At 38.1% G+C, this 11,599-nt stretch overlaps 1 protein-coding gene across 1 annotated transcript; it reads right to left on the reverse strand.

Annotated features, from left to right (window-relative positions):
* Window positions 1-1,270: 1,270 nt before the first annotated feature.
* ubfd1 (ubiquitin family domain containing 1) lies at window positions 1,271-11,588 on the reverse strand. The gene is made up of 7 exons (XM_053492063.1): window positions 11,499-11,588; window positions 9,826-10,110; window positions 8,584-8,792; window positions 6,489-6,554; window positions 6,254-6,359; window positions 6,077-6,159; window positions 1,271-2,779 (listed from the first exon to the last, which is right to left on the reverse strand). Exons 1-7 carry the CDS (start codon window positions 11,512-11,514, stop codon window positions 2,669-2,671), a joined length of 876 nt encoding a protein of 291 aa, XP_053348038.1. The 5' UTR covers window positions 11,515-11,588; the 3' UTR covers window positions 1,271-2,668.
* Window positions 11,589-11,599: the final 11 nt, after the last annotated feature.

The following is an 11,599-nucleotide window of genomic DNA, read 5'->3' on the forward strand; positions in this document are numbered from 1 at the left end:
TACCTGCTGGGCAGGGCATAACAATCCCAAAGTATCCAAGACCCATAACGTTCTATAAGACATATGTGTAATATGCACTGTTTGGCCAATGATATATGGACACCTGATCATCAGGCCCATTTGTGTTTATTGAACATCGCATTCTAAAGTTGAACCATATTTTGAAGTGTCACTTTGGGAATTTCTGCCTATTATGATGTTGGTTTGTGTTCCACTTCATGTCTTCCTGGAGGTCGCCTTTTGACGTAAAAGATGCATTCCATTTATCCATTCAGCAAACTCTGTAGTCCAACTAGTGACCATGGAGACCAATCATCATGATCATTGTATTTATTGCCGTCGTAGGACCTAGTCAACACTCACACACTATGGGCAATTTGGAAGCACCTGTGCCTAATCTGCATGTTTTCGGACTGTGGGAGTAAAATGGAGAACGTTGAGGAAATCCATCAAGCATGGCGAGAACAAGCAAACTCCATGCACACAGACCCGATGTGAAAACTGAACCCAGGACCTGGAGGTGCAACGCGACAGTGATAACCACTAAGCGACCATGCCACCAAAGGTGCATTGTCAGGTTCAGGCCTTTTAATTCCAGTAAAGAGAAATCATCAATCTTTAAGTAAATATATTTTAAACCGTTTTCAACGGTTTGCTTAAGGACCAACAGATTGGAGAAAGCCTACATATGTGTGTGATGCTCAGGTGTTCACATAATGTTGGTTAGGTAGCATAAAAGAAACAAAAGGTAGAAAATAATGACAGGAGACCATATTCAGCTCTAAATCATGGCTATATAGTATGAGATGAGGGGAGAAGGAGGAAAGGGAGTGATTGGTGTATAATGATGGTATTTATTGCAAAAACTAAGTCATACATTGGTAGTTTGCTGGAAGATATCTGCATGCATGTACATGCACACAAAGATGCACACACTGGTTGTTCTTTCATTTTCCATTTTGTAACAATTTTTGTTACTGAATTTCATGACAAGTAGGGTTGAAAAGAAAAAAAAACATCTTCTTGGGTTTAATATCCATTTGGTCATTCATGGAAGTTTTGTTTTATTGTTATGTGAGAATAGAATTCAAAAGCCCATGTCAGCAAACTTTTTATTGCCTGTCTTATAGATTATGTGTCTGTACTGATTAGGTACAGCAGTCATGAAAGCAGGCATAATTCTTACATATTTTAAGTAAAAAAAAAAAAAAAAAAACTTGTATCAAGTTGCTGTTCAAAATCCATACATTTTGGATGGCAGAAAACAGGATTGGATTAAGTCTTTATTTACATAATCAGTCATAGTCAAGCTGCATTTATCCATCTGATTTGTCAACTTGCCTAAAGTGGCACATGGTGTTAGAACAGAAATCGTCACCGAGTCAGCACTGTCTGTTTCAATTAAATACTGTGATGAAATGAGGATATTTGTGTAAAGCTGCTTACTTTATTGTAAATTAAAATGCTTATTACTGGTTAGCACCAATGTTTTTTTTTTTCATTGCACAAGTGTGACCTGAATGTATAAAGCAATTAAAAGAATTAAAAGCATGACTGTTTCAGCTGAGAAAATATGGCAATAAACAATCTTTACTTTCATACAGTACATCCCATTCTACTGTATGTGAGGTTGCTAGCCAGGCAGCAAAATCCAGAGGATGCATAGGTTAATGTCATGAAAGCTCAGAGGTTTCAAGGATACACGTGTAACACTGTGGCTTAGAGAGCGGTACATAGTACAGCTGGTAATGTACTGGTTCGCTCATAAAACAATGGAAACATCTTGAGGTTATATTAATAACTAGTTAAATTTGGCTTTTAACAAACTATATATATATATATATATATATACATACACATTTCTTTCTCAACGCAGATTGCAATGTTAAATTTGACTTACGTAAAAGGAGAAAGGTTTATTTTTATTTTTTTTGCTTACATCTTTAAAATCTGAACACAGACTTGTGTTCTTTCAATACAAATCAGTCTTATTTTTATTTTAATAAAAGTGCCTTTTATAGCAAAGTTAATTATGTAGTAAATTGATAAGAAATTTTAATTCCTTCTCTGATGTTTCCATTTTTTCATTTACCTCCAGGACATACACTGTACTGTATATTATTAATTCTTAATTCTTCAACAGCAGAGCTCTCGAAGTATTCACTACATTTAAAGTGGCTTATGCCAATTTATTTAAGTTAATTTTAATTATTTATGTGATACCATTGCATGGCGAACCATTCTTAAACAACGACCAACGAAAAAAAGCATTCCCCTCAGTACAACGAGTTGTTCTGGACTTTGGTTTGATTGAACTTTATGATGATGGTACATCAACAAACTGTACAAGATAAAAATCTTCCTGGCCCATCAATCATTTTCCTTAAATAATATTTTATTTCTTTCACATGTATTTGTAAGTTCTGTACAATTCTTTGTTTATCCTTGGGGTTGCTTTAAAAAATAGGTGAGATGGGTTGAAAAAAAATTGATTATGCCATTTAGTGCACTTAAAACCCAGGAAAAAAAAACGTCTGCTGTAATTCCTTCAGTTTTTATACGCTTGAAAAAAAAATCAAATAAATTCCTCAAATAATTATGCAGAGTCCAGTTAAGTTTGTTGTTTTGCTCTAGATCCCAATTCTTCAGTGTCAATGCAGGAGGCACGTTAAAAATACTGCCACTTTCCAAGGACTGTGTCTTTAATTGCATCAACATACTGCGCAGGCACCCAGTAAACCCAGTATTGAGAGGCTTCCGTAGGACCCAGCTGAAATGCCTAGGAGAGTACACAAAAACATTAAACAGAACAGTGGCAACATTAAAAAAATAAGTGATTAAGACCGCAACCATTAAAACTTTCATGGAATGCATTTCTTATAAATATTAACAATATCCTGAATTTAACTTAAAGCTACTTTTCTTTTAAGAACACTTTAGCAAAATCCTAAAAGCTTAAGGCTTGGGAAAAAAAAAATCAAGGGTACAGTTATCTACCAAAACAATAACGTAAAAAAAACAACAACGAAAAAACCTGTGAATAGGCAATTCTACCAACATTTTTATTTTATGTCATTAAAACAACAACAACAAAAAAGTGCTATAGTTAAATAGTAAAACAAAGTTAAATATATTTTAAAATATTTATATTAACCAAATGCTCTAACCCTTACAGATTTTATGAATTATTATTATTATTTTCAATATATACTCATTACTGACACATTATGGGCTTACATTAAAGAAAAATGTTTTGGTATTTATTAGACTAAAGTGGTATGGTAGCTTTTGCTATGTTAGTGTTCTATTTATACATTTAAAAACCCATCTCCTAAATGTCTAAATATTTATACATTGTCTTGTCAACCTCGTTCAACTGCCTTTGATTATGGTGCACAATATGGTGTTCAATTCAATTCAATTCAATACATGAGTAAAAATTATTCCTCATGCTCCCTGAACCACTCTCACAATTTCACTCTTGGAATATGTCTGTGCCAATAGGTAAGAAAAGCTCCACAGAAGTCATAAACCTGGTCGTCAGATGACTTCACTTTATTGCCACATAATGTTGTTTAGACCTGAGCAACTTATGCAGCACCAGGTCACAACACTGCCTGCAGAGGCTTGTACAGCGGCCTCTACGCATGCGCTTCCCTTCTTACCCTGATGCTCCCATTACTCTGGAATCGCTCTTCAAACCAGATGACCGTTTCCCCCCCAATTGCTCCAAAGTCTAATCTTTATGCTCTCATTTCTGATGAGTCCAACTAACAAGTAATCTTCTTATGGACACACAGCTTTTTAGTCTCCAATCCTGTAAATGCTTATCACTGTGTGTAGAAATGCTCTTACTGTCACTAGGGGCAGTGGTGGCTCAGAGGGCTAAGGCACTGAGTTACTGATCGAAAGATCGGCGGTTCGATCCCCAGCTCCACCAGGTTGCCACTGTTGGGCCCCTTAACCCTAACTGCTCCAGGGGTGCAACAGTGGCAACCTGGTGGAGCTGGGAATCGAACCGCCGATCTTTCGATCAGTAACTCACCCTGCGCTCTGACCCCAGTTACGTTGGGTTACACTGTGCTGTAATGTATACGTGACAAATAAAGTCTTAACTTAACTTATTAAACCTAGCTCTGATTTGTAATGTGCATTTTTATGATTAAACTTTACCAAACGTTTAAGTAATCATGATATTTTTTTCTGACCACATTTATTCTCTGAAGTTGATGGTTTAGTACTATTCCTTCAGTATTTAATTATGCCTTGGACAACTGGTGGTGGTGGCAGCAGTCAGTCTATTTAGATCATGTTCCGGAAAATGATCATGGCAATAATAATTTATTCAATCAATCAATCAATCAATCAATCAATCTTTCTATCTAACTATCTATTTATCACACCCCTTCGATTTCATAAGAAAGCAGTAATAGAGCACTATCTTGACGATGTATGAGGCTTAGGATTATGGCAGAGTTGTTAATTTAGGAAAGAAGGCTGACATTTAACCAAAGGTTAGAGCACCAATTTCAATGATAAGGCTGTAGTGTAAAGAAGTATCAAAGAAAGCACGAAAAAGAAAGGAGCGGAAACCACAAAGGAAATTAATTTATTCATATGACAAAGAATACCCATTCAGATGTTTGCCAGTGTCTTGAACACTGCAGGTGCTGTTTGCTTCTAAACAATGAAGCACTTCGGAATGGCCATGATGTAGCGCCACTTTTTATTACTAGAGTAGATAAAAAGTCTACACTACCCTCCTAAAATGGCAGCTTTTTTAAAAAAAAACATAAAATCAATGTAACTAAGATAAACTGCGTCTTGTAGGCAGGAAAAATACAGCAAGGTTAAAAGTGCATTAGGAACATCTGGCAACTGCTTAAAACTGCCTGCATGCGACAACAAACTCTTGTATAACCTCCTACATGTCTGAACTGTAAGGCAGGCTGTCTAGATGAAGCCATTTCTCACAGTAAAATAAGTATGACAGAATGTATGCCATATGCCAGGTTAAACAAAATGAGACAAGGGGGAAGAGTCTGATATGATGCTATATGGGGAAAATAAATTCAGGGGTGATTGTTTCTTTAAAACTTATGAACTGTTCTCTAATTGGTCGCCAGTCAATGTTAATTATCTTGTTTTTATTCAGCCTGTAACAGTATACACCTTACATTGTCTTATAGAAGTTGTTCAGCACCAGAACCCATAATAGCTTAATTATAAGGCCCAGAGTGTGCCAAGAAACCAATCCCCACCCCATTACACCACCACCACACAATGAAGGTTAAGTCCAAGGGTCCAAGATATGTTCTTGTGCTCTTATAGTCTATTCATATTAAACTGACCGCATTTATATTACCAGACCTCTCTCGCCACAAAACAGTAGCTCACTGGATGTTTCAGAGTGTTCTGAGTGAAAATCCCAAGAGATCAGCAGATTCTGAAATACTCAAACCTGCCCATCTGACACCCACAAACGTAACAATCACGGTTTAAGTCACAGAGATCATATTTCTTCCTGATTCTGATCTTTTTTTAAAAATTATAATTTTTTTGGATTTTTTCCTGATTTTCCCCTTAATTTAGTAGTGTCTAATTCCTCCCCGTCACTAGGGGGCTCCCAAATTAAGGCTACTACCACTCAGTCGAAAGGGCCGAAGACTATCACGTGTTTCTTCCGAACCACGAGACGCCAGCCGACCGCATTTTTTCGAACTGCTCGCTCACGCACCGTTGGGGGAGGCGTAACACACTCAGAGGACAGATCTGGCGCCCCTGATTGGCCCGTGATTGTACCTCTTATCCCTCCCTCCTGGGAGAGCTCGGCCAATCAGCTCTCTGTAGAGCTCCGGCTGCGAGAGGTTACAGCATCACCCGGGGATCAAATCAGCTACCCGGATGATAGGGCAGCACCACTGTGTCACTCGGAGGCCCACATTTTGATCTTTGATTTAAACTATAACTAATGCACTACTAACTGCAGTACTGCAACATGATTGGCTAATTGGAAAATACAATTTGAGCAAACATGGAATAAAGAAAAACACTGTATAAAGAAAAGCAAACGTACCATCATATGGTAGTCCTCATGACCTTCTATTGGCTCAGTCACAACATTTTTGATGGACCCCATCGGGATTTTTTCTGTCCTTTCTGTAAACCAAAAATCAAAGAGGTTATCAAATAAACATATATTAAAAATCTATATTAATATTAATAATAATAAAAAGAAGAAAGATGATGTCACCCTTTGTTCCAATCCACAGCTGATCCTGTTCCAGTTTAAAAGTGAGTCGAACTTTTCCGCCAGATTTGTTAAACATTCCAGATAAAGGCACTGTTGGTAAACGCTCCTGTATGTACAAACATGGAAATGGAACAAAAGAGGAGAATATTGAAGTAATATATATTTTCTAAAGATCAAATGTTTTGAACATTTATACTCAACAGTAACATTAATCTTCAACAGTAATATTTCATACCTTAGCCCCTTTTACTGATGGCATAATATCCTCTGGTTTTCCTTTGTCCAATACTTTTCTATGTTGCTACAACAGAAGATTATATAAAAAGACAACAGAAAAAAAGCAAGCTAAGCTAAATTATACAGTTGTATCCAGAGTTTTTTTTACACTCATTATGAACACGAATGTAATGGGAATACAGGTAGTCCTTGACTTACAAAAGTTCAAGTTACAGAGTTCCGCAGATATGAACGGACGCCGGTTCTACGAACATTTGTGGATGTGAAGAAATCACGGAAGTAGCTCAGTGTCAAAATATTTACACTGCAGTGCACCAGAGGCCAATATTTACAATTATATATAATATTTTCAGTGTGTAAGTAAATGTATAAAATTTCCAAATCCGGGATATGTGTGTGTGCGTGTGCATGCTGGAGAAATAAGCGGGCCTCACAGATTTTAATGAATCGTTCCAGGAGCACGATGATTATCCAATGCAGTGGAAAACAGCTCGGACACAAAATGGCATCCGGGATTCCACTCGCGATTTAAAGGCACAGAGACAACACTGTTACATTTGACACATGTGAGATTCATTTCCTTAGGCGCGGTTACGTTTTTTTTGGCCACATGATGGCAGTGTGAGGAAAAGGGACAGATTTAGTCAAGCGGACTGGTATGCTTTACACTGTATATTTGTGTCATAAAACGTATAAGACTCAATCTGTCAGACTAAAGAACTTTTATCTGTTCGTAAATCGGGGACCACCTGCATTTGATATTTAATGATTGTTGAAACTGGTATTTCTTTGGGGCAGAATGACTTTACAATCTTTAACTGAAGAAAACTCCAAGTATTTGGAACAGAATGTAGTTTATACAGCAGGCTGTTTATATATTTTATCAATTTAGTGATTTTAAAAGACCTGAAATGTCATAATAATATGCTAAACCTAAAGCTGCTAAACTTCCTGTTAGTGATAATCATTTGATTACAGCTGGTAGCTTCTCTGTGCAACATAAAAGGGTATGTTTGACAGCACTTATTGGATTGATTATTACACAGTACATGTGGCGAAGTCCAAATAGCTCGGTGCAGATCTGAGGAAGAGGATTGGAGATTTACACAAATAAACTTCAGATTTCAAAATCAATCATTCTACACAAGTATAAGCTATATCTATTTTGCTGAGATGTGAGGAAATTAGCTCGGATGGTCAGGAACACCACAGGAACCACCAAGGCAACAGGCCTGCCATGAACTGGAACACTAGTGACACCGTAACAGTCAAGCAGGGTTTACATTGCCGTGGTCTAAAAGGCTTCCATCCAACACAAAAGCCTTATTAAAAAGCTTGATTAAATCCTGCATCTGACCTCATGGTAAAAATAAAAGAAAGGCTTCTAGAGGAAAGTTTTGACCAGAGGTGTGTTTGGAAAAGAATAATGGTGAGGCATTCACCCAGGAACACTGCAGAAACTCTTAATCATGGTGGAGGTGATGGTGGCTTTATGCTTTGGGGCTGTTTTGCTGCCAGGGGAAGTTGGTGCACTGCACAAAGTGAAAGATAGAGTGTTTTTTTTTCTAAAAAAAAAAAAAAGCCTAAACACACATCAACTCTGACCGTGGAAGGGATAAAGCAGGCTAACTTATTCTATTGGTGCCTCAACCCTATTAAGAATTTGCAGAGCATGCTTTAAAGTCGGGTATGGGCCAGGAAACCAACACGGCCAATACTGACTGCCAAGAACACTGATCAAGTATCCGAGCAGAATTCTGCCAGAAGCTTTTCGATGGTGACTAAACGTGTTTGCTAAAGATGCTTCTAGTTAAGGGACATTCAAGCATATATTAGGTTTACTTGATTCATACGTTTTGGTTGATTTCAGAAAACTCCCCCAAAAAACTCAAAATTGTGCAAAACATTCTTGGGGTTTTCTTCTAACAAAGATGTATGTTGAAGCACAATAATGCCATGACGTTCATGCTCTTGCTGAGTGTTAAGAAAACGTCTGACTGCAACTGTACCTCCATTCAGCAAAAGCACTGCAGTGTGTGATGTGAAAAAGTATCAAATTAATCTAAGTGTATTTTGTAAATAAGGACTCCCACCTTTTGCCTGCACAGCGGCTCTTTTTTGTTTTCCTCCGCTTTGACTTCTTGCTGAATTACTTCCTTCGGCGTATTTACAGCCAGGACGTCATTTATTGTAGAGCCGACCACCATAATTTTCGCACCATTCGTAACTTTAATTTCACGAAGCGTTTTGTCTTCTGGTAGCAGACCTTTATACATCACCTTCTGCATAGCGGGTGGAAGACCTGCACAAGAGACATCACTGAGTTACATGAAAAACAATACTAGAGAGTGAGGGCACAAAAGTTGGCTCCAGCATACACAGAAATTCTTCATAATTGTGTGCCAACAGTTTGGTAATGAACCACAAACGGATGTGATGGTCAGATGTCCATGTACAGTACCTTTGGCCATATAGAGTAAATATGGTTTAATTTGCAGCAATGGCCTGCCTCTGACAATCTGTACAATTTGTCACTAAATCAAGTTTTAATTATATTTATGGCTTCCACCAATTATGAAAACAAACTCACTCTAAGTCAGGATGTAGCATTTATGTCCCTCTTTTCCTACCTTATCTCTTTTTACAGCTGAATTATATGAGGGGCGTTCAAGCCAAACCAGCACTTGTGATGGAATTTCTCATGAATTAAGTCATAAAAGCGATTGACATTTACAAAAGACTTCAAGCACAGTACGGTGATGAGACTCTCAGCTGCAGTAAAATTTAAATGGTGCTAACGTTTTAAAGCAGGCCATACGTCAGTGAATGGTGATCCCCCTGCAGTCGGTTGCGTAAAATAAAAAAAATCTGCTTGTGAATTGCCTGATCCTTAAAAATCGATGGATAACTTATAACCAACTTGCGCAAAAAGGAAATGCACCTCTATTTAGGAACTGTACACACAAGGATTCACCAACACATACTTGCACATTACAGGACTTCGGCTGGGAGTTATTGTCACAGACCTCGCTGTGTAATGCTTCCAAAGTCAATGAGTATACTTGTTAAATAATCATGATCCCAGTATTGAGTAATGTATTTTGAATGTATTTATTTTTTTTGCCGTACTTGATCAGCAGTGTTTATACTGTGCAAATACGTCATGTCAAAAGTTTGCCAGGTAATCAGCACTGAGCATTTTATTTTAATGTTTAATCTTCATGAGACTAATAAAGACAGAGGTGGCATAAGTGTGCGTGGTGTGTGTACAATTAATGCTAAAATAAATTATTTCGATCATGTATTTACTTCCTTCGCCTAAAGACGTTAATTACCAGTAAGTGTGTGAATTCTTTCTTTCAGTTTCGCTCCAGTCCCATCTAAAGGAATCTTAAGATCATATTTGTTCTTGTTCCAAATGATTTTTAGTTCCACCATCTCCTTCCCCTCCTCGCTCTCGTCTCCGTTGCTCACAGCGGACACCTGAGACAGCGAGGCGTTCTCTCCATCGCTGAGGACGGCTTGTTCGACCCCTGCTGTGTCTGCTTTACTGCCCTCGTCAGATGACACTTCTGATGCCTTTAGGCTGACTTCGGTTTCCATTTCTGCTCCTTCGCTTCCTAGACGGGCAGGGAGAGACAGACGCATTAGGAAAGAGAAACAGATGACTTAAAAAAAATAGACTGACTGGAGAAGAAATGTCTAAACATATCAAAAGCCATAATTTAAAAATGCTTGCTATTGAGCATAATAAGAGCACACTAGTATGAGGTGGTATCAAAAAGTTTCAAGACTAGTTTTTTAACACGCCAACAGATGCCTCTGACCTTCATAAGTCAGTGTGCCAAAAGACATTGTTCTGTTTAAATGGTGCTATTATGATCATGTGCGTTGCTACGTCTGCTATTTCATTACGGACAGCAAGATATGATTCAGCAAGTTTACAGCAATGCCTCAATGAGTTGTTCAAGGTGTTGAGGGCACGCGAACTGGAAGATGACGAGAGATCAGGAAGACTTCAACAAGCTTAACCCAAGAAATTGTGAAAAACATTCATCAACTTGATGATCTTCGGAGAACAATCCACAACACTACCACCATTGATGGTGTGTCATTCAGAACAGAGCTGAACACGGAGCATTGCGCCGTGGGTAACCCGTCCTTCATGGTATCATTACCGGTAACCAAACTTGGATGTACAGGTGAAGCAACAGTCGTAACAGTGGAAGAGCTCATCATATCCATGACCAAAAAAAGGCGACCAAGCGCGCTCATCATCATCTTTTACGATATTGTGCATCGAGAATTCATCCAAAGGGGCCAGTTCGTCAATAGCGAATTCTACTTCCAGGTGTTAAGTTGTCTGAGGGAGGATGTATAGGGAAAAAAAAACTACTTTTTGATACCACCTGATATAACATAACTTATTGTCATTATGTGTTTCCTAAAATGACATGCTCATGTAAAATGTATGAAAAATAAATAATTCTACAAATGCATGCTTTTTGAAAGTGACAAAGATGAACATGTTTTTGTTGATGATGATATCGTTAATTATGATGATGATGCTAAATGATTAGCTTGTTAGCTTGCTAGCTGACGTTGCCAAGCTAATGCTGAACCATCTAGAAAAGTCTCCATGGTAACATGGCTACCGTTAAATAGCTGTTAACACAACGCTGCTCACTCACGGGGTGCCAGCGATTACTTCTTTTACTCAAACTATCCAGCAACTTATTTCCAGGTATAAACTAGAAAAACGTAGAGCTAGCAGAGCTGTTCAAGTTCGCCAACAACAGCCAGCTCGCTAGGGCTCAAGTTTTCTACCGAGGCGAGTTAGCTAGCTGAGCATAAAAACGTTCAAATATCTAAGAAAACAAAAAGAAAACAAGCCTGACATGGTTATATTATATTACACAGGGAGGTTAAGGAATTTATTTTAATAATCTGAAAAACAAAAAGGTCTGTGGTGAAGAGAATGAAAGCAGTTTTGTCTGCATGAACCTACCATCCTGAGCCGCCATGATGATTGTGTACAATATGAGGAGGAATGCCTGCTGGGAAAGAACGCGCTGTCAGGGCTTGGACCGCACCGGCTTCCGTAGCGGA

Source organism: Clarias gariepinus, chromosome 3 (assembly GCF_024256425.1).
Source record: "Clarias gariepinus isolate MV-2021 ecotype Netherlands chromosome 3, CGAR_prim_01v2, whole genome shotgun sequence".
In the NCBI taxonomy this organism is placed as follows: Eukaryota; Metazoa; Chordata; class Actinopteri; order Siluriformes; family Clariidae; genus Clarias; species Clarias gariepinus.

Coding starts and splice junctions, on each gene's coding strand:
- ubfd1 (XM_053492063.1), bottom strand. Junction 8,793..9,825: donor AAGAATTCACACACTTACTG/GTAATTAACGTC, acceptor TCTCTTGTGCAG/GTCTTCCACCCGCTATGCAG. Junction 6,555..8,583: donor AGCCGCTGTGCAGGCAAAAG/GTGGGAGTCCTT, acceptor CTTCTGTTGTAG/CAACATAGAAAAGTATTGGA.